The 22,929-nt window shown below is 38.9% G+C and overlaps 2 protein-coding genes across 3 annotated transcripts in view; one reads left to right on the top strand and one right to left on the bottom strand.

Moving 5' to 3' along the window:
• Positions 1-2,224, bottom strand: part of trmt13 (tRNA methyltransferase 13 homolog) — a 147,569-nt gene extending 145,345 nt beyond the window's left edge. The window contains exon 1 of one of the 2 annotated variants that reach the window (XM_048602477.1): positions 1,692-2,224. In XM_048602477.1, coding sequence (XP_048458434.1) covers positions 1,692-1,844 — 153 coding nt within the window. In that variant the 5' untranslated portion in view covers positions 1,845-2,224. The remainder of the gene's footprint in view (positions 1-1,691) is intronic. The other variant, XM_020530260.2, reaches the window with a different exon arrangement.
• LOC125484220 (spindle assembly abnormal protein 6 homolog) lies at positions 1,843-22,929 on the top strand. Its single transcript, XM_048602058.1, is given in 9 exon segments — positions 1,843-1,953; positions 1,999-2,164; positions 5,671-5,692; positions 7,308-7,395; positions 17,233-17,424; positions 17,507-17,701; positions 19,662-19,685; positions 19,687-19,755; positions 22,711-22,929. Coding segments are annotated over 9 exon segments (1,086 nt in total).

Here is a 22,929-nt window from a genome sequence, read left to right as displayed (position 1 = left end):
AGTGGCTACATAGCCTCCTGATTCTTATCAAAATCAAACACCTCACACTTATCAAATTAGAGTTAATTTACAAAACAAGCTTATTCACGTTTACCAATATTTCAAAAGGAGTTGTACGCTGACTTGAACATGACAAACATACAAGATTACAGTCAAAAACAGCATTGTCAGCCATCTAGAACTTTATGGCATCCTGAACCTTTTGTTTGATCTGCCCCAGAGAATGGAGGATGGCCAGTCATTGATAACACTCAAGAAAATTTAATATATTATTGGGTACTAAATGAATTAAGGAATGAGGGCACAGATTGGGAAAGAGTGCTGAGGTAGGTGATCAGCCAAGATCTCACTAATTAGCACAACAGACTTTGATGGTCTACATATCACATTTCTTACAAGCAGTGCATTGTACTGCAAGTTTTTATGATTGTCTCTTTGTAATTTATTGTAAGCTTCTTCGGTTATCAAATATATCAGACAAAATAAATGTTTACAGTGGATCCTTTGTAAAGGCTTAATTTGTCAGCCAAGCTAAGTTTGAAGTACTCGTGCCTCTGAGTCTCATGGTTCCAAGTTCAAGTCCTTTTCTGGTACAAAAATCAGAAACGTAGAAAATAGAAGGAGAAGTAGGCTATTTAGCCCTTTAAGCCTGCTCTGCCATTCAGTATGATCATGATCATTCAACTCAATACTTTATTCCTGCTGTTGTGCCATGCTGTTTGGTCCATTTAAGAATTATACGTAACTCCTGCTTGAAAACATTTTCTTGAAAAGTCAAAAATTTACATTGTATTGTAAAGGTAAAGTCATAGTCCTACTCGATCATAGGGCTACTCACTCAATAGGGAGCAATGACTGGTGGTTCTTTAGCCAGTGGGTTACCATTACTCAGGCGAAGGAAAACGTTGGGAAGGGAAGTCCTTCATGGCAACCTCAGCTGATGCAGCAATTCAGCCCATGTCATTGGCATCACTCTGCATCGCAAACCAGCTTTCCATTCAACTTAGCTACCTGTAATAGTGCAACAATGCCTGTGTTGGAGATGCCCAACTTTTAGATGGAAGGATAAACCAGGGCCCATCTGCTCCTCAAGTGGCTGCAAAAGCTGCAAAACACTACTATAGTGTTTCAAGAGGGGGAGTTATCCTTGGTATCTTTATCATTACTTGACAATCAACATCAGAAAAATCAAAATTATCATTATCACTATCATAATTCAAAACAAAAAGGAAGTCTTTGTTTCGTGTAATAAATACCCAGCACTGCCACATACATGACAACGTCTATTTGTCATAAGCAGAGTACCAACAAGTAGACTGGATTAAGTTCCCGCATTTTAAGTCCAATTTATAGAAAAACGGAGACATAACAATCACACTGCTGTTTAAGGAAGCTTGCTATCAGCAAATTAACTAACGCGTCCTACAAGTGACTCGATTTCGAATGTGTTGGGTATTAAAGGCTTTGTGATAACAACAGAAAATGCTGGACAAACTCAGCAGGTCTGGCAACATCTATGCACAGCAAAACAGAGTTAACGTTGAGTCTGATACGACATTTTCAGAACGATTTTGAAATGCTCAATGGTGAAAACGCCAGATAAATGCAATATAAATGTCTTTAAGATACTAGAGTGACTATGGAGGGCAACTGTTCATTTCCCTTTTCTATTGACGGAAGAATTGCCATACCTCACTGTCTGATGCTGTATTCGCATGTTCCCCACAAAGACGTTTCCCTTTTGCAACAATCATTTTGCAATATCTCTTCTTCTTTTCCACAAAGTACCCGCATCGCCCTGGCAGAGGCGCCTGAATGCCATCCGCAGTCCTCTCGTTGGCCATGTTGGCAGCGGGCGATTTCTTAAAGAAGCACACGAAGAGTTGTGTGGGGGCGGTCTCCCGCTTTCCAGTATGTTGCCGCAGCGAAATAAAGCGCGCTACGATCGCGAAGGTGGGTTACCGAGTAAATTAATGGTTATCGTATTATGACGACCAGATAACCCCAACTTTACCCTCCGGCCTTGACCAGCTTCGCCGGAGGAGCACGGCGGGGGTGGAAGTCAAATGTCAGAGGGTGACCCCGCCCTCAGCAGTAACGGCCGTGCGCGAGACTGAGGCGCCAAGTTCGAAATGTGAATCCGCCATGAGCCGGCAGCTCTTCGGTGAGATTGTGAGGGTCGCTGTCCGCTACAAAGACTGAGGAAAGGTAAAGTGGTTGCTCCTCGGCCCGGCTTGGGGCGCCGGGAGCCCCATCCGTGATTGCCACCCAGGGATCAACACGTTTGTTGGGACCGGTAATCCGCTGGGTTGTTTTAAATTCTGGAGACCAGGTTGTTCCATATTATATGTCATGTTTAAATGGCACTTTAAACGTCGTCTGCCTCGCGTCGGTGAGGTTTCTGTTCATTTATCCAAGTTACAATAGCCAAAAATGTTTTTTTTTAATAACGCGTAATACCGTTAAAACGAATACAGCCACTGGGTTTGTGATCTGTCTTTTTTTTTATCGTTAACGCAGAATCTATAGGTTCCGGATATTGGTAATTATAGTGTCTTAAAGTAGGGTCTGCACTCTATTCCCTATCTTCATGGGAGTGTAATAGTGTTTATCTTGAAAAATGCAACTCACCACTTTAAATTGGTTGTAGCGCCCTGACTGGATCGATTATTTGGTTGTACCCAATGCTACCTTTTACACCTTTCTAGGGAAGTATTAAGAGACATGGCCTTGTTATATGTGTTTGACTTTGCACCTACTTAATATACAGAAAATGTTAATGCTGCTTGTTGGATTGGAAATGTAGAATAGTTAAGGGTGACCTGATGTTACGCATTTGCTATAAATTTCCTAAGGAGCAATGGTTTAGAAGGGCACACCCGCCCCAGAGGTTTGTAATAATACTTCCCAAAAGGTGGTTTAGAAAACATCTATGCAAGTCTTCAGTCAGCTCTTTATTGACAGTTTTGAAGGGAAAGAAAATTAAAAGTAAAATCATATTTCCTTGACGTCGAAGGTGAAAGTTTGAAAAATATCTGCGTTCAGTCAGCTTTCAGCTCGTCTAGAGTTAATGTTCCTGAATGGCAATATAGTTGACTCCACTGGCAGTGAGTGTACACGTGTGTTTATATGTGGCTTTATTTGCAACACCCACTCATTGTTCCAATGAAGGATACAAGGCATTTGTGGGGAGGAAATAGTGGAAGGAAAATATATGGAAGATGCTCAGACTACTCAAGCAACACATTTCATTATATTCTATTCCACTCTGTGACCTATTGCACAGCATTCAAGTTGCTATCATTGCATTCAAAAACACTCCAGTTCCATTGTGTTTTTTTTTCAACCTTGCTCTCTTTTCCAAAGACATGTTGCTTCCTAGACCTACACTTGCCATTGTACAAAAATTCCTGAATCAAAAATCATTTAGTAACCTTATGTGGTTGATGGTTTGTCCTGCCTCATTGACCATGACTTGCTGTAGCTTTCCAAATGATTACTCACATCATCTTCAGTGCCTTTTCATCCTGGACCAGTTTGGTAGCACTTCCATGCCATTAACTTTGGGGTTCCCAAGGGTCTATCCTTAGCCCTTTCCTCATCTTCGTTTAGTTTTTAACATATACTGTTTGCTGAAATTGCCAAAATCTATTACGTCAACTTCTATATGTTTGCTGATAAAACCCAAATATACCTCTCTAGCATCTTTCTCCTGATCTAATTACAATCTCTGATACAAAGCATATTTTCTTGCATTCAGTCATGTGGAAGCCAGAATTTCATCAGTTAAAACATCAGGAAGATTGAAGCTGTTATCATCGGTGCTTGCTACAAAATCATGCAGTTGTCTTAAATTCCATTTCCCTCCCTGATTGTTGCCTCAGACTATTGTTTTAAAGTTGACCTCAAGACTGCCTGATTTGTCTCCTTTTCCACATGTAGATTCTTAACAGCAATTTGACAAAGGTGTCCAAAGGTGATTAGTGTGGGAGAGGAATGAGGAACCAATATTGGAAAAACACTAGTTACAACCTAATAGTCACAAATGAATTATATTGCAATGGCAGCCTCATGGAGCTGGAGTGTGGAACATAGAAAATAGAAACAGGAGTAGTCTGTTCAGCTCATTGAGTCTATTCTACCATTCAATATTATCATATCTGGTAGACTGTCTCAATGCCATATTCCCACTCTTCGACAGAGCGTTTTATGCTTTCAGTGTCCAGCAATCTACTTATCTATTTATTTCTTAGATATATTCAGTAACTTGGCCTCCACAGTCTTTTGTGGTAGAGAATTCCTCAGAATCATCACCCTCTGCTTAAAGAGATTTTTCCTCCTTTCAGCAGGTATATCAGCATTAAGATGTGTTGATCTCAAAAAAAATTGATTTCTTTTCCAAAAAAAGGAGTGTTTTTACGTTCATAATTGTTTTTTTCCTTAAGCAGTCATGAGTATTTACTTTTTGTTTGGTATCTTCCTGTGTCATCAATTTATTTTAAAAAAATGTATTTGCAGGAAAACAAGTATTCGAGTAACTGTTGAGTTGCATTGTGCATCTAATCCTGCTTACAGAAAGGTCAGTGTGTTTTTAATTTTTTAAAAAATTGGCCCCTCTTGTGTGTTAAATGCTTTACCTTGTCCCTTAAGCTAATACTTGCACACAGAGATCCTGTTCTGGATCATCTGCACGTATACTGAATCTCTTGATCCTTATCTCTTAATAATGCTCTTGAACATCTTATGTACTGTAGCATTCTTTTATTTATATCAGTACATAATGAGTTATCAAATACAACTCTCTAGCCTGGTTTCAAACACCTCTCTTTTTTTCACGTCATTCTGAAAGAGTATCTTTGCCCTTACTGATGTTAGCACCATGTCATCCCTTAATCATCATGATTTATATGAATCCAATTAAACCACATGAAATCTATAAATACCACAAAATATGATTCAGATATCTGAAATTTCCTTAATTACTGCAGTTTGCTTTCTAACCATACTTACCAAAAGGTTTGCTATCTGGTATTGATTCCTAACTAGGGTGGCCATCACCAATATTTATGTATTAGATTTGACAATAACTGTCACAAAAACTTTTCTAAAAGAGGACGTCACAGTTGAGTCCATTTATTTGCCTCCATCCAATACCTACATCCCTACTTGTATCATATTATAGAGTTACTCACGCGTGAGCACCTGTGTGCTGTGCCATAGGTTGGTAGACATGTTTGAACCTCACATCAGTAAAAGGAGTACTGGAGTGATAAGTGGCCAATGTTTTGACAACTTACTATTAATTTTTATTTTTTAATGTGGCCCATAACTACAAATGTAAATAACATAAAAAAAAACAAAGAACTATAGATGCTGGAAATCAGAAACAAAAACAGAATTTGCTGGGGAAATGCTACAGGTCTGGCAGCATCTGTGGCGAGAAAGCAGAGTTAATGTTTCGGGTCCAGTAACACCCCCTTCAAATACATGCATGATCAGATTTGTACTAATCGGAGTAAATGTAGGTAATTTTGCCACTTGAGTGTATAAATTGTACCATTAGCACTGCTAACCAGTGGATCAACTTAAGCAAATTAATTTTTTAATTGCAGGATTTGGTAGTCTGATTAACAGCTGATTCAGATCCATTTTTTCTTTATAAATTAATAGTTACGGAAGAAGATTTTCGGAGGTAAGCAATGATCTGCTTGTTTATTGTTTTTGGTGGTGTTCTTTTGATATAGTATAGTTTGAGATTAGATTATAGCCAAGTTAAAAACATAATGTCTTGAAAAATGCTCTGCACAAATTATAGTGATCTACGAGGAAGCACTTTTGCACTTTTTCAGATTCCAGTTAGAAATAAAAACTGTGGTTAGTCACGGCACAGTCAAATAGACATAATAGCCCTAAAACCTTACACTTCTGTGCTGTTTTTAGAAATTTTTAAATTTAATATCGATGTGTAGATGTTATTCTGAAACATGCTATTACGTTCATAATTGTTTTTTTCCTTAAGCAGTCATGAGTATTTACTTTTTGTTTGGTATCTTCCTGTGTCATCAAACAGTGTGTTCATAATGTATAGTTCTCAGTACTGCCACAATTATAATTTTTTTCAAGCTATTTACTTAAACTTCAGCCAACATCTAGTCATTATAAACAATTGTATAAATTGGTATTTTTGTGATTGACAGAATGTAACAAGTAGAGTATCACTCAAATATGAACGTTTACAGAATTCAAAGGTGCAGTGGGATTTAGGTGCTTTAGTGCAAGAGTCACAAAAAGTTAGTATGCCAGTAGAACAAGTAACAAAAGGCCAATAGAATGCTATCCTTTTCTACAAGAGGAATTGAACATAAAAATAAGGATGTTCTGTATTGGTTATACAGGGAGTTGATGAGATCACATCTCAGTGCAGTTTTTGGTCTCCTTATTTGAGAAAGGATATAAGTACGTTGGAAGTGGTTCAGAGCTTTATTAGATTGATATCTTGAATGAGGCATGTTTGGACAAATTGGGCTATTTTTCAACTGTGCTCAGAAGAATGAGGGGTGTCTTGATTGTTCAGGTTCTTACAGATATCAAATCTTAACAAAGCGGACATGGAAAAGGATGGTTCCTCTCATGGGTGAACCCAGAACTAAGGGGCACTGTTTTGATATTAGGTGTTTCCTCTCATCTGTGTCCTTTTAAAAAAAATTTTTTCTTTTTCCCTGAGGGTTTTGCGACATTGGAACTGTTTGTCTCAGAAAGCAGTAAAGATGGTGTCATTGAGACAAGTTCCTGTTATCAGGGAATCAGAAGTTATCAGGCTAAATGGCAATATGGAATTCAAAAGGCTAATAGTTTGGCCATGATCTTATTGAATGGCAGAGAAGGTTGAAGGGGCCAAATGGCCAACTTCTGTTCCTAATTTGTATGTTTGTATGCCTGAATTTTGCCTCCAGAGAAAAGTCAGATTTATGAAGATTGCTTCAAGCTCAACAAAAGTATTGTGTATTATTTTCCCACCTAGGGGATATTTTTCCAACAAAGAATGCTCCAGGCTCAGGTCTTCTAACTGCAAAGGAAACTTGAAATAACTTGATCTGATGAAGTATATTTGTAGACATCAGGCCAATAATGTAGTATGAGTTAGGTCATGTAATTGTAGAAAATAGGTGAATTCATGACTCCATCTTTTATAATGTTCAAGATTTATCACTGTTGTAAATATTTGAGCTAATTTGTTCTCAATTAAATTCTTCATTTGAACAATTGTGATGTTTGATCTCTCCATTCCCAGCTTAAAACATCAGCAGGGCTCTTGATAGATTTTTCTGCATTCCCACAAAAGTTTATAGATCTTCTACAGCAGTGCATCCAAGAGGAGAGCAAAGATGTTCCAAGGTGAGTAGTGTTTTGCAATGTGCAGAATATTTTACTATTTTTGATTCATTCCATAAATGCATATAGGTGCAAGGTTTGATTTTTTTTTCAAATGATAAAAGATTGATGTTACACTACAATTTCATTCACACCCAGAATTAGCCTGAAAGAATGTTCACCAGCTTATGCATAAATGTATTATTATTAAAATTGGTGGAGAAAGACACAGCTTCTTTAAGATAAGAGGCGGGAAAAGAAATGCAACACTAAGAATTACTAATGAAGACCTACTCTATGAATATGTATAAACAATATATATGAGTAAGTAAAATGAAGTAATATTCAATAAGCAAATAGGAAAAGGAGGAAACTATTTTTTTAAAGTAGAGATATATGTGCCGTCAGATATATCTAAAATAAAAGCCGATTCTTTTACAAATACACAACAGGTTAGGCAGCATCTGTGGAGAGCGAAACAGAGTTAATGCTTCAAGTCAATGTTCCTCCAACAAAAGTATTGGAAATTAAGCTTGAATTCTGTATTTCCTTTCTTCTCTCTCTTGCTGTGGGATCAGGAGGGACAATGTGCTTTCACAGCAACCATCTGCTGGAGTTGAGTAGTAAATTCAAAAAGTCTTGTCATTTCAAAAACCCCATTGTGAATAATGATTCAGATCCAGGGGAAATTAAATTCTTGTGAAGTCTCTACATTTAGAGAAGTTCACTAAGTCTAAACTATTTGATGACAAAATATGTGGAGCATTTTTTTTTGGTTTCCATCCCTGGCTATCGACGATCTTGAGCCAATTCTCTTATCAGCTACAAATTATTGCCTGAAAAGTAATTGCGCTGGTATCTCATTAAGTTCTATCTTCAGATCTCTTCCTGAGATGTGCAAGTTTTTGATTACAATTTTGAATTGATAACAATGCAAAATTACTGAGGTGTGATGTATTGAAATGATATGTTATCATATGCCATCTTCATGAATTAAATTTTTTCAAATGTAGTATAAGCTTGTGTGTCTTACAGATTCCTGCTGCAGTTAGTTTCTTCAGCACCTGTATTTGACTGTACACCTGCCTATCTAAACATTGTGGACATCAATGCTTTCAAACACTTGGTCCACCTTTCTTTAAAATTACTACATGGAACTGATGTGGAAATAAAGAAATACTTAGCAGCCTGTTTAAAATGTATAAGGGTAAACTTGTATGTGTTTGTCCTGTAGTACTGCATATTTTTCACAAAGGTAAGAATAAACAAGGAATTTCATCTAGACATTTCAGCTCCTCCTTCCATGGTGCTCCTTCGCAGCATCTTGACTGTTTTCTCTATTAATTGCAGAATCTTAGGTTCTATAACTGGAAGTCTTTTCCAAGTACTCATAACTTACATGAGAATCATTTATTGAAATTCTGGACTTATCCCCATGACCTTTTGTTCATATTCATTCTTGAGATGTGTCTCTCACAGGCAAAGGTAGTGTTCATTGACCATTTAATGCCCTGACAGATTGGCAGTAGGCTGCATTCTTTGTATCAGTCGATTTAATCACAAAGCTTGCTAGGCCATTTCAGAAGGAAGGATAATTGTCATGTTGGTATGGACTTTATTCATAAAATAGGCAAGGACAGTAGTTTTCATTCCTGGAGCACATTGGTGAACTAACTGGATTTATATGACAATTCAGTTTTATGGTGGCTTTTACTAATGCCAGCTTGTTATTTGTTTTAAACCAGATTCAAATTCTTGAATTGTCATTCTGGTGGATTAACCCAGGTCTTTGGATTGCTAGTCCAGTACTGGATCCCTGTCTATAATTTGTGGTTCAACATAAAAATTATGGATTTATATTTTAATTTCTATTTAGATCTGGATTTATAATTTCTGTTAGCTTAGTTTTTTATATTTCTGTCAGATCCCTAAACATTACTTCACTTTACACATTTGAAAGGATAATAATGTAAATAATACTGTTTTGATCGTTCAAGTGAATGTCACTGGCAAGGTCAGCATTAATTGCCTGTCCCAAATTGCACATTAGACCTCTTGAACTGGTGCAGTTCATACAATGAAGTTACACTCACAATACTCTTACAATGAATGACAAATGATGTACGTCCCAGGTTAGATCATGTTTGACATGGAGGGGAACTTGCAGTTGATGGTGTTTTCATGCATCACCTGCCTGCATCCTTCTAGGTGATAGAGATCTTGGGATTTTGAAGAAGCCTTAATCAGCTGCTGCACCATATCTTGTAGATGGTTTGCACTGTAGCAATGTTGCATCAGTGATGGAGGGAGTGTATGTTTCTGTTAATGAAGATGTCAGCTGTCTTGCCCTGGTTGATGTCATGCTTACTGTTTCATCCAAGCGAGTGAGCATGTTCTTTCACACTCTTAGCTTCTTGTAGTTGGTGGAAAGAATTCAGAGAGTCATTAATATTATAAGCTATGCTGAGCACTAGGAAGTGTAAAATTTGAGTAAATGGAATAGCATTAATTTCTCTTGACCAAGCTATACTGAACTGTGATAACAAGGTGTGGAGCTGGAAGAACACAACAGGCCCGGCAGCATCAGAGGAGCAGGAAAGCTGACGTTTCAGGTCTGGACCTGTGCATTATGACAGAATTAAATTTTATATTTATTTAACAAGTTCTTAAAGTTTTAACTCTTGATTTCATATGAAAACCTGTTGATTATTTGTGTGTTTCAGATGTTCTTTTTATTTGTCCTTAATCTGCTTTTCGCTTTTATGAGGGCTTTGTTTAAATATGATCTTGATTGTTGCAAAGTCTTACAGGAAGGTCTTTCTCATTTTGTCAATACCATGAAAATAATATATGCGTCTTCGCAAATTGTTTTTAAATTCCATTGAAGACTATACTGCAGTTTGTTTGCCGTTTTAACTTGTTTGCTAAAGACATATAAAAGATTAGTGCAGTGCTATAAAATGCATCTCTTTAAAATATTGAGTCTCTTCACAATATTCAGTCTGTTGAGCTTTTTTTTTAAAAGGAAATTTGATGCATGGTGACACATTTATAGTGTGGCCAATGTCCCAATTTGCTGATATTTGCACCTCTTTCAGGATGAAAAGTTGTTGCTGGAACAACAGCTTAAAAAAACTAAAAATGACCTGACCAAGCAATTAACTGGTACACAAAAGGTATGCTGAAATTTCACGTATGACCTAGTGATCAAGCTTTCAGAATCTTACTAAATTTCCACTTAATATTGTTAATATACTATAGATATTGATGGTTGAAGCCTCCAAAAATCATCCCAAAGATGGGGTTTGACTTGTACATTGAGTGTAAAATGTGAATCATTGTTGGTGGTTGCCACTTCAAAATGTGGGAAAACATGAATTCATATTCATTAATGCTACAAAGAATCTTGGGCCAGATCTTCTGATCTCCAAATAGCTGGAGATTTACTGACTACATGATCATTGCCCGTAGTTTAAACTTTTGATGGGCAATTACTTACATTTGGAACTGTCTGATAGTGTCTCCAATCTGGAGTTACAGTCTGAGACATTGGAGGGTTCCAACTTACCTGGAGTAAGGCTACAGGGATTAAAACCTGCTCTAATAGCTAACGATACTGCACCACATCCCAACACCTGACTTACCCTTTCTTATCATCCCCCTCTTAACCTGACACCTTTTACCCCTTTGTCCTAGCACTCATTCACCTTCCTTCCACCTGGTACCCTATTTTCTCACTAGCCAACTTGACTCCATACCCCTCATCCCCTTGCCTATATGCCACTATACCCACTCACTCACTCACTTATCTGCCACTCTAACCCCTCATTATTTTACCTTCTTTGAGTTTTTCAGAGGTTTTGTGATTTTTTTTTTAAAGTTATCTTTACTTATGAATGTGCAAAGTAGGAGCAGCGGTAGACCATTTGGCGCCTCGAGCATGTTGCACCAATAAGATCCTGATTGATCTGTTTGTATTGTAAATTCCACACTCTACCTCTGAAACACCTGATTTTGCATCTAACAACAATCTATCCACTTCTGTCTTGAAAATATTCAATGATCTCACCTCTACCGGCTTCCGAAATAAAGTAGCACAATCATCCGAGAGAACATTTGTCCTACAAAAGCAACCCTTAATTTTAAAACAGTGCACCCTAGCTCTCAACTGATCTGCAAGAGGAAATCTCCTTTCTAGATCCACCTTGCCAAGCCTATTCAGGACATTATAAACTTCTATTAAGTTGTCACTCACTGTCTTAAACTCCATTGGAATCAGGGCCAGCTTGTCCACCCTATCCTCGTAAGACAAGTCACTCATTCCAGGTAAAATTTAGTCTCCTTTGATCTGCCTGAAATGCACTTGTATCCTTCAATAAAAAAGGCAGCGAAAATTGCACGCTATGTTTGAGATATGGTCCCACTAATGCCCTCTATAACTGAAACATAAAAGCCATATATTTAAAGAGTCATAGGGACAGCATGCTGTCCCTGTGGTTAGCACTGCTGCCTCACAGCACTGGGAACCCGGGTTCGATTCCACCCTTGGGGGACTGTCTGTGTGGAGTTTGCACATTCTCCCCGTGTTTGCATGGGTTTCTGTCGGGTGTGCCGATTTCCTCCCACAGTCCAAAGATGTGCAGGTTAGCCAAATTGGCCATGCTAAATTGCCCATAGTGTTCAGAGATGTTTAGGTTTGGTGTATTAGCCATGGGAGATGCAGGGTTACAGGGAAAGGATAGGGGATTGGGTCTAGGTGGGATGATCTTCAGAGGGTTAGTGTGGACTTGTTGGGCCAAGTAGCATGTTTCCACACTGTAGGGATTCTGTGAATGGGGTAACACACAAAAGATGTACAGCACGGAAATGGATCCTTTAGTCCAACTCGTCCATGCCATCCAGATAGCCTAGATAAATCTAGTCCCATTTGCCAGCATTCTGCCCATATCCCTCTAAACCTTTCCTATTCATATACCCATCTAGATGCCTTCTAAATGTTGTAATTGTAGCATCACTTCCTCTGGCAGCTCATTCCATACATGCACCACCCTCTGCATGAAAATGTTGCCTCTTGGGTCTCTCTTAAATCTTTCCCCTCTCACCTTAAACCTATGCCCTCTAGTTATGGACTCCCAAACCCTGGGGAAAGATCTTGTCAATTTACCCTATCCATGCCCCTCATGATTTTATAAACCTCTATAAGGTCACTCCTCAGTCTCTGATGCTCCAGGGAAAATAGTCCCAGTCTATTCAGCTGCTCCTTATAGATCAAACCCTCCAACCCTGGCAATATCCTTGTAAATCTTTTCTGAACCATTTCAAGTTTCACGACATCCTTCCTATTAGCAAGGAGACCAGAATTTTATCAATTCCTCTTGTAATAAATGATAACATCCCTTTAGTCATCTTTATGTTGTGCTCTTTCTGCATTCTTACTTTTTAACTCCTACTCTAGAACGCCTAAATGCCTCTGCACCTCGGAATTCTGTAGACATTCTCTATTTAAGTAATGCTCTGCTTTTTTTATTCTTCCTAACAAAGTAAACAATTCCATATATTCCCACATTGTACTCCATCTGCCAGATGTTTGCCTACTCACTCCATTTTCTACATTTATCTGCAACCTCCTTGTGACTTGACAACATCCTTTCACACTTGCCTTCATTTTGTCTTCAAGTTTAGCTGTCTTGCCTTCACTCCCCTCGTTCAGTTCATTGATGTAAATTGTAAAAGGTTGAGACCCTAGCAGAGATCCCTGCAGGACTCCACTCACCACATTTTATCGATCAGCCAAATACTTATTTATGCATGCTCTGTGCTTCCTATTGGCTGCTAGTTTTCTATCCATGTTAATATGTTACATGCTACACAATGAGTTTTTCTTTACTGCAATAAACCTGTTGGAATATGGAAGTAATTGCTGTGAAAGGGGAGCATGGCTTCCACAGAGACTCACTCTTCCACTGCCTGCATGGTTTGCTGCACTTCATTTGTTGGGATGGATCCTGCACTGGATGTCAGACCCAAAATATTGTAGAAAGTAAGAATGTAACTCTCTGGTCTGGGTCAGAAATAAGGAGCAGAAGGTGTGGGCCTACATCTTCACCTGATGCAATGAGTTCATTGAACTTGTTCTTAATCATTGGACTATGACATTGTCGTAAGGATCTCACTCTGAATCAGCCGTGGTATTTTCAGTTTCAGAATCATCCCACCATGTTCTCTTCAGCTCTCTATCCATTGACTTTCTTTCTGAACAATCCGACAGTTTGTACACTAATAACATACTGCGAGTCGACGTTAAGTCCACATGATACATCATGCAAGTCAGTACTTGCACTCTGAAGGCTTTTTTTTCTTTATCAACCACTCGCCTATTAGCATGAATGTAATATTTGAATAGCTTGTTAGTGCACATGCCCAAGGTTGAACTGCAGACTTTGAGTCCCTGATTTCACTGGGATGTGTGTTTCACGCTGATCCATAACTTCACTCTATCCTCATCTACTCTACTATTGTAATGGATATCCAACTTTTCCGTGGAACTTCATTTTCTGCATGGTTTCATGCTTTGAGATTACCAAAGCTTTTAATTTTGTTCTGATGGTTATGCAGACTGCACGTGTGGAACAGTGAAGATTGTCTTCCTATGGCTTCCACATGTACTGTTTTCGAACTTTTGCGCTCTACAGTTCAGTTGCTGGATATATTGAAATTAATGGGAATTTTATCCATGTTTTTAATGCAACGTGATGGGTACTTAGGTTTATGACATTGTATGATGAAGAATTGCTAGTAATATTGGCTTTGAGATCTTTTGGTGATCCAGCTGTCTTGGTCTTCTGCAACACTGGACGTATTTGTTCCATAAAATAGCTATACCAACTAGCTGTTAAATTGAAATCTTTGCTGGACTCGGAGGTTGCTTTGGTGTTTTAAGTGTATGCGTGTACACACATTGCATTTTCAGGTGACATTGACATTCTGATGATTTTTGTTCCAATGTATGCTTCGTAAAATCAGGATCATGGCCCATTCTTGTTCATACACTTGGTACTGGCATCTTCTTCAGGCTGAATCCCTCCCTCCTGTTCTGGAATAGATTTTCAGTGACTGAATTCCCTTGCTGCAGCTATTTTGAATTATCCAATGTTCTGACTTATTGCTTGTAACCAGTTTCAAACTTCATTTGTTGAAAAATTAATACTCGCTGCTAGATCAGATGGGACTGATCTGTGTCGGCATATATTAAACACCGTTAATTCCTCGCAATGCAGCATGCCTTGCTTGCTCAATTGCTTGCACCCACTTTTAAGTAGTTGAAAATGCATTTATGCGTTAAAAAAATAGGCTGACTACTAATGTGTATATAACATGCTTTGCATTAAGGTTGGAGGTGAGCTTATACACAGTATATTCAAAAACATGATTTTTGGGACTGGAAAAATGGTGTAATTTTAGACACCAGATTGATTTATATATGTGAATGATGGTATATCGAAGTCTTTTGTCATATTTTATAAAATGTTTACTTTAATTATTTGCTTCAATCATTTCCTTCATTTCCACAGTTTTGCCTAATTTAGTTCAGTAAAGTTATAAGTGAAATATAGACAATTCAGTATAATCACACAATGTGCAATTTGGCAATGCATATTTAATAGTAACTACTGAGAGTTCTATTTGACAGTATATTGCTCTATTGTTCCTCTCCATGTTTCACAACCTCTTCTGTTTATTAAGTGACAAAAAACACAGCAATAGTAAAGAGAATTTCTCATGAAAATTTCTGCTAGAGCACTTTTCATCCTTCCAATCCATATGTGATAATGGCTGACAGTAAATGCATCGTTTCAAACTTTTTCTCTGCCAATCCTGAGCTGATCACCAGGAATTAAATGAGTGACCTGAAAATAACTCTAAGGGAGGGGGAAAGGGTTTAAAAGGAGGTTGGTGAGGGGAGGAGTTACAGAGGAAGGTGTGTTGCAGAGAAATGGGAGTGCAAGAGGGGTGCAGAGTGGGGAGTCGGTGGGGGACGAAATGGCATGTGGGCTGATGCATGGGAGTGCTAAGAGGGGAAGCACACATGGGCGCAAAGAGGTAAGAGGAGAGGATTAAAGAGGGGGAGCAACAATGTGTGCAACAACAATTGGGGGGGTTGCAGTGGAGAGGGAGAAAAAGCAGGGATTCAGAGGAGAAGAGTTTCAGGGGCACAGGAGGAGGGGCGTGGGCAGAGACGAGCCTCAGAAGAGGAAAGGAAAGGGGTGTACGTGCCAGGGGTTGGGGGGAGGCGGAGTTGAGAGGAAGGAGGGTGTGAATGGGGACGAGTTTGGGGAGTTGAGAGAGAGGGGGTTGGGAGTCTGCACTTCTGGGAGTGAAGGGAGCAGAGGGGTTGGAACACTTGGGGATGAGGATTTGGGAAGAAGAGGAGTAGCATGTGGGGATGATGGTGAAGGGATGCATTGGCGTGTGTCGGGACGAAGATGGCTGACGAGGAGGTGGCACAGAATTGGGAAAGAGGAGGGATAGCATGCGCACCTAAGGTGAGTCTTCTGTGCCTGTTCTGTGGTGTTGGCAAATGGTGTGCTTATTAACTGTATTTGAAGAATATTGAGGTATGTAGAATTAGAGAATAAGGATAATGACTACAGCAGGAAATAGTATGGCATTAGAAAGTTCAGTGTAAGGGGTAGGCTGCAAAGTCTAAGTTAAAGTTAATGTGTATGTATTTAATGTAGGTGAGTTGCAAGCATGGAGAACCAAATTGAAATATGTGATGGTGACATCAGAAACCTGGCTCCTACAAGGGCAAGACTTTGTATTAAGTATTACCCAAATTAGGGTTTTTAGGGAAGAATGAACAGGAAGGGAAGAGAGAAGTTGGCAATATTGATTAAGGTGAACTTTGCAGTGCTGCAGCGAAGGTGTTTCTGGGCAAGCAAGGACAGAACCTATCTAGCGAGAGTTAAGGAACAAAATGGGTACAATTGCAATTGCAATGCTTGGATTGTTCTATAGGTTATCAACTAGTGGGAAAGATCAGATGAACAACCTTGCCAGGAAATTACAGATAGATGCAAAAGTTAGAGTAGTTACAACAGGGCATTTTAATTTTTTAGTATTAGCAAACAGAATCACTGCCTTATCGGCCGTATATTTTTACTTTCAGCAAACAACTTAGTTTTGAATGTGTTAACATTGGGCTCATACTTTCAACTACATTATTTATCTTCTAATTGTGAACAAAGACTGCTAAACTAATTCTGGCTTTAAAATTCAACTTTTTTTTTTGAAACCATATTGGCATAAGCAAAGAATTTTCCCTTCCCTGTAGCATAAATGCATTTTTAGTAACTAATAGAAGGTGGATCGCCTGAATGCTTGGAACATCTTTCCAAAATAATTAAATGGTGTATTCAAAATATTTGAGATGACTCAAGGCTGTATGAGATGGATGATTGTAGATTTCAGAGCTCTATGGAGGGAATTAGAATAATAATAATAAATAAAATAGACCATTATACATACATTTGATCAAGTGCAGCCTAAGTATGTGTCGTTTTGAAGTGAACAAGCGAATGAGCACTAAGGAGCCCATGCTATTGTATAAACTAACGAGATAGGGTAATGACAAGTTCTGTATTGCATTATCCTGTTCGATTGCACAGGATAAATAAGAAAAGAATAATAATTTGGTGTCTTTTATCTTTATTATAAGCTTCCTTCCTAACTTTCAAATTAAAATGGCTTTGTGGAAAGAATTCATGAGAGAATAGGTATAAAACAAGAGGTTTTATATTCCTTTGACCATGAAACTCAGTTACTGAATGTTGTTTAAGCACTGCTTCAGTTTTTATTTAGGCTCGGATGCAATGGCAGCAACAACTTGAACAGCAGAGGAAGGAGTTGGAATCCGATTACAGGAGAAGCCTTCAGCAATTACAGAACAGCCTAGCAGAGCTAGAGACTATAAACCAACAGCTTATTGAAAGGCAATACAAAGCAGAATGTGTCACCCAAGAAATGAAAGCAAAACTTTCAGACTCAGAAGATGTAAGGGTTCTTCCCAATTTTCTTAACAAAAAATTGAAGTTTAGTAATTGCCAGAAACTTTCCTTTCAATTTTTGTTGATAGGAGTGCTACAAAGCAAAGCAAGAAGCCCAATCATTGCGTCAGGAGAACTCCATAGTTGATACAGAATGCCATGAAAAGGACAAGTTGGTTAATAAGCTGCAAACTCGTGTTGCTGTTTTCAAGCAAGAGATCAAAGACAAGAACCAGTTGCTTACTAGAACTTAGGAAGTATTGGAAGCAACTCGGCAACAAAAGGTGGATGCATTTTTCTCACATTCCAGCAATCATTTTTGTATTAGAACTACTTACCTCACAATGCACAAAGACTTTCTTAGTGAAGTAGACAAGAAGTTTCCAAAAGTAAGACCTATATTTTCCAGTAGATGAAATTTGCATCCTTGCTGACGATTGAACAGGGTAACGCAGCACAGACGTTGTCATTACCCTTATCTTGTCGGATTAAACAACAATGTGGGTTCGTCAATGCTCGATGACTTGTTCACTTCCAAATGATATACACTTCAGGTGCACTTGGTCAGACGTATATGTAATAGTCTATTTTATTTATATGCAAGAGAAGCAAAATATAGTAAGTATCCAATTGTAAAATGAGTTGGATGTCACATATCCCTGCTGTTTTTGATGCAGTAGCCATATTTCTCTTTGGGCTCTATCCTGCACCCCTGGCAGGGCTCACTACTGACTTTTGATTTTGCTAAGGGATCTGTTGACCAATCAGAATGGCCAGGAACTCATGAGGCAGGTTTTGCAAGTGGGTGGTAGGAGTCCCAGACTTGGCCAATTTAGCCTGCCCACAACACATTAAATGTCCAGTAATTTCTGAAACTGATGAGAAAATGTTTTACATTGGCCAGAATCATGGAAGTAGGCAGTGACAAATTGAAGACGTCAAACTTTTGCCCACACTTTTTAATATTTTCTTTAATGCCCAGCTGTTAAAATTAAAGATAAAACAAGTTTTTAATGCGACCAAAATTTTAAGCCTTTCTACCACCAAGTCTAAGTTGTCCAGTGTTCTCCTGATAGATTAAGTTAGAGATATTGACTGTAAAATTAAGTAGGGGGTGAAAATGGATGCAGTGATTGCACTACTTGATTAATATCTGCCTGTTACTTCCAATGTAAGCTTAATGTTGCCCTCTTGTTTCCATGCTTACAGCATGCAGTCAGGGCTAAGTGTACTGGCGAGTGGCTACAGATGAGTGCAAGGGGTGGAAAATTGTGAGGGTCTTGGTGCTTTTTATAACTCGCCTGCAACTGTTAAAGAAGAGGTATATTCTAAGTGGAGCAGATGCTGGAAGTCACTCTAAACTTTGAGTTTGGCTTAGGAAAAACCTGAGAATGGAATAGCACAGCAGATAGGCTCTCAATAGCACTAGAGGCCTCAGTTGTAGCGAGGATGGAAGGAGAAGAGGGCTTGACCCATGATGAGCCCAGGAGACACTATAGACAGTCACTGCAAAGGCACATGGGTTTCAGATTCAATGTTGGCAATCTAGCCCCAAGGTCCTAGATGCAGTGCCACAAGAAGTTTAGTGGCCTCACATGAATGGTTAAGCTCAATGACTAGCCTTATACACTCTGAACCACATTGCTATCATTTATCTCCCAACGATCTTGCTCAATTATGATTCATACATTTAATGACCTTTTGAGTCCAATCATCATAGCATATTGACTGATTCACAGTTTGACTACTCAGTGTGGTTCCAAGGTTTTGTCCTAGTGCCCTCCTTATTGACTCAAAATGGCACTAAGTATGGCTACAACTGGATGTGTGCAAATACTATTTTGGATCCAAAGTGGCACTTGTTGGTGTGAAAACATCAGTGCTTTACAATCAAACTTTGATCTATTAAATTTGCTACTTCTCCAGTTTATGAACTGTCCTACATTTAAAATCACGAAAGGGATAGACACAGCCATCTTGCAATGTTCCAACATAATTAGTTTACAAAAATAGGCAATGTCATCAAATGATGAAAACTAACTGTGCCATATGATATGGATATTGCCTTACTCACCAAATATGCTGTGATCAAAGAAAACTGTTGGAGGTGTGCTGGAGCACTCTGATTTTGTGAGAATATAACTAAAAGACCATATGTAATGTTTTAAGTCAATTTAACACAAATTTAAGCATAATTTGCCTAGAATAAAATACAAATCACTTTTCAGCTTATAATTGTTTTAGGTATCATTTGAAGAAAACTCTGGGGGGAAAAAAACAAGTTCAAGTGGAAAAACTGGAAGCTACTGTGAAATCTCTGTCTGAAGAGCTGCTTAAGGTGTGTTTTGTATCTGTAGTACACCTATAAACATTAATCTTCAGTATGTGAGAATTTTGTTCTCTAATCAATTTGAATTCTGATTTCCAAGTTTGCTAAAATGTACCAAGTGGAGCATACTGGGGAGAAGGGGGTTTCCATTGTAAGTACCAAGCAGTGGAGTGTCTGAGAATTATGCACATTTTTATCCTTTTGTGTTTGCTTTGCCTGAAGGCAGGCCCTTGGCTCAAAGTTTCATCCTGATCCATTTTTCTTGGCAGTTTTTTTGCAAGTGGTGGTTTGTCATTGCTTGGGGCAGGACATTTCGGGTGCCAAATTGGAATAGAATTGGCACTATTTGATGTTAATCTGAACCATGCTCCCAGTTGAGCTAACCACCCTCTATATGTATGCTTAACATTCTCATTTAAGTATATTTAAATTTCTATCATGAACATTCTCTTACTCTTTCTGTTCTACATTTTGCTGTCTACCAGTGTAAGCCTATTATACCATGTAGCATCAATCTTTATGAATCATTCCTTTGGTTAGGGACATTTTCAGGAATTTCTTTCCCTATCCCTGCCTGTGGGTGTCTGTCTTAAATCCAAGTTGCTTGTAATTGAATATTAAAATGATCTTGAACAGATATTCTTCTGCATCAGGCTGTGGATATAATAATTAAAGAACCCATCCAAATTGCAGTTGAGGCTTATTCCAGTAACTTTTGCTTAGAGTTGGGCTTTTGAAGATGCATCTCACTAAGTGCTGAATCTATTCAAAGAAGAAAGCGAGACCCAGTTACACAGGCAGTTGTTGAAGGACCTCTTGGTCCTTCAAGAGATGACAATGGCAATGGCAGAGAGGGAAAACTCTGCACCTATGGGGTGGCATGGTAGCTCAGTGGTTAGCACTGCTGCCTCACACTGCCAGGGACCCGGGTTAGATTCCACGCTTAGGCGACTCTGTGTGGAGTTTGCACATTCTCCCCTGTGTCTGTGTGAGATTCCTCCAGGTGCTCCGGTTTCCTGGCACAGTACAAAGATGTAGAGGTTAGGTGGATTGGCCATACTAAATTGCCCTATAGTGTCCAGGGATGTGCAGGTTAGGTGAATTAGCCATGGGAAATGCAGGGTTACAGGGATAGGATAGGGGTGTAGGTCTAGGTGGGCTGCTCTTTGGAGGATCGGTTGGACTTGATGAGGCAAACGGGCTGCATCCACACTGTACGGATTCTATGAGTCTAGAAAGGAATTAGAATGGGGAGATAGAGTGGGCAGAGAAGCATCCTGGATCACGTCTGACTGAATGGACTGAGAAAGTGGATTGTAAGGCTCTGTTTCAATTCAAGCAATTTCCCCAACCCAACAGGAACCCATCTCCTCTGTCACATTAATTTTTGCCTCCCAATCGCAGCATCCTATTGTCAACATCCAGAAAGAAAAGTCACTGCCAAAACCTTCACAACATTTATCTCTTTACAAAGCAAAAATGAGTTATTCACCCCAATGCAATCCTTAGTCTAGCAACAATGTCATGTTTGGAGGAGAAGTTGCTGACTTTCAGTTCATAGACTGCTGGATTACCTCAAAAACTCGAGGCTTTGAGAACTCGGCTCCAGACTCCTCCAACTTGGCATGGATGGCAGTGATCTGGGTCATTTGGCCTTGGAACAACAAGCATAGTGGTAGACTGGGAATGTTGGGATCACAAATGCTTCATGCTGAAAAGCCCCAAGTTTGTCTTCCATGATACTGCTGCAATGGTGTCTCAACATTAGTTATCTAGCCCTTTCAAGCACTGAGATCTATGTCCACAGTGGCAGTAGTCTGATTCAGCATGGTAGCATGGTTGAAAATTATGACTTGAAGGATGAGGAAATGACTATTGTGCACTTCATTGGCTACTGCCTGCGTATAGTCCTTTTGCTGGTCCTGTTAGGTACAGCAACATGCTCTACGCCTAAACAGTGTTCCAATTTTTGCAAAATCCAATTTCTCGACAACTTTCTCCTCAAATCTTTGAAATTTAGTATCCATATTACTTCAGAAAACTCCATAAATTTAGACTTAATGAATTAAGTAACACACTGAAACAAATAAACCTAATGTGACCATATTTTGATACTTTAAATTGTAATAAGTCATCTTTTTAGATTATAGTAATAATAAGGTGGTAATTACTTCTTTATTCACAAAACCAAGGGTGAGTGAGAGGGCTCATCCTTTTAAGTGAACAAATTACAGCGTGTTCTGTTTCTGTTTGACCACGACCATGCTACAATAGAGGATATAATGTTGTTCATTATCAGCTTAGGGCCTGCTTGCTGGGATGATCCTTTCTGCCATGCAAAGAGTATTTAAGTGATGTCATGGATAAGTCCCATTTTCCTGCATCTGAATATTGTGGACACTTGTGGAAATTGACTTCAATGCATACCATAAACTTCATCCTCTAGAATGGCTGCTTGCTCAGGCTGAAATAAATTACATGAAACCTGGTATCATCTCCAGCTCCAAACTAAATGTCTGTCCTCCATCAAGTTTGCTAATTTCCACCTAATTCCAGGCCCACTACATCAAAAACTCATCCCAACACATGGTCAAATTTCCTTTTTTCTTTTTGAGCCACTAGAAATAAAGAACATGCCTGCAGTGAAATTTCACTGGCCATTGATTCAAAGCAGAAATGTAATCTAGTGAGATAACAAGGTGTAGACATGGATGAACACAGCAGGCCAAGCAGCATCAGAGGAGCAGGAAAGCTGATGTTTCGGGTCTGGACCCTGCTGTGTTCATCTAGCTCTACACCTTGTTATCTCAGATTCTCTAGCATTGGCAGCTTCTACTATCTCATGTAATCTAGTGAGGTGTGTTTGGACTTGGTTTACCTATTAATTCAAGGTAAGCCAAAATGTATTTGAATTGTCATTGCCTTGCTAAATGTTTAATTGTAACCTCTATCAACTTTTAACAGGCTCATTAAATTATTAAAAAGTTACAAGGGGATACAAAAACACTAATGAGGAAGCTGAAAGTAAAAAATACAGTCACAGCACAACAAGAAGAGCCGCTTTCAGAGAAAGGAAAACAATTGCAGGAGCAACAGAGAGAGCTACAGGAAGCTCAACAGAAATTGCAAATGCAAGAGGAGGAGGTAAGGCTCCAAAGGTGTCCATATGTCGCTTCAATTTGA

This window comes from Rhincodon typus, chromosome 10 (assembly GCF_021869965.1).
Source record: "Rhincodon typus isolate 14 chromosome 10, sRhiTyp1.1, whole genome shotgun sequence".
NCBI lineage: Eukaryota > Metazoa > Chordata > Chondrichthyes > Orectolobiformes > Rhincodontidae > Rhincodon > Rhincodon typus.
Note: the sequence above shows the minus strand (reverse complement) of the source record. Positions and strands in the feature narration are given on the sequence as shown.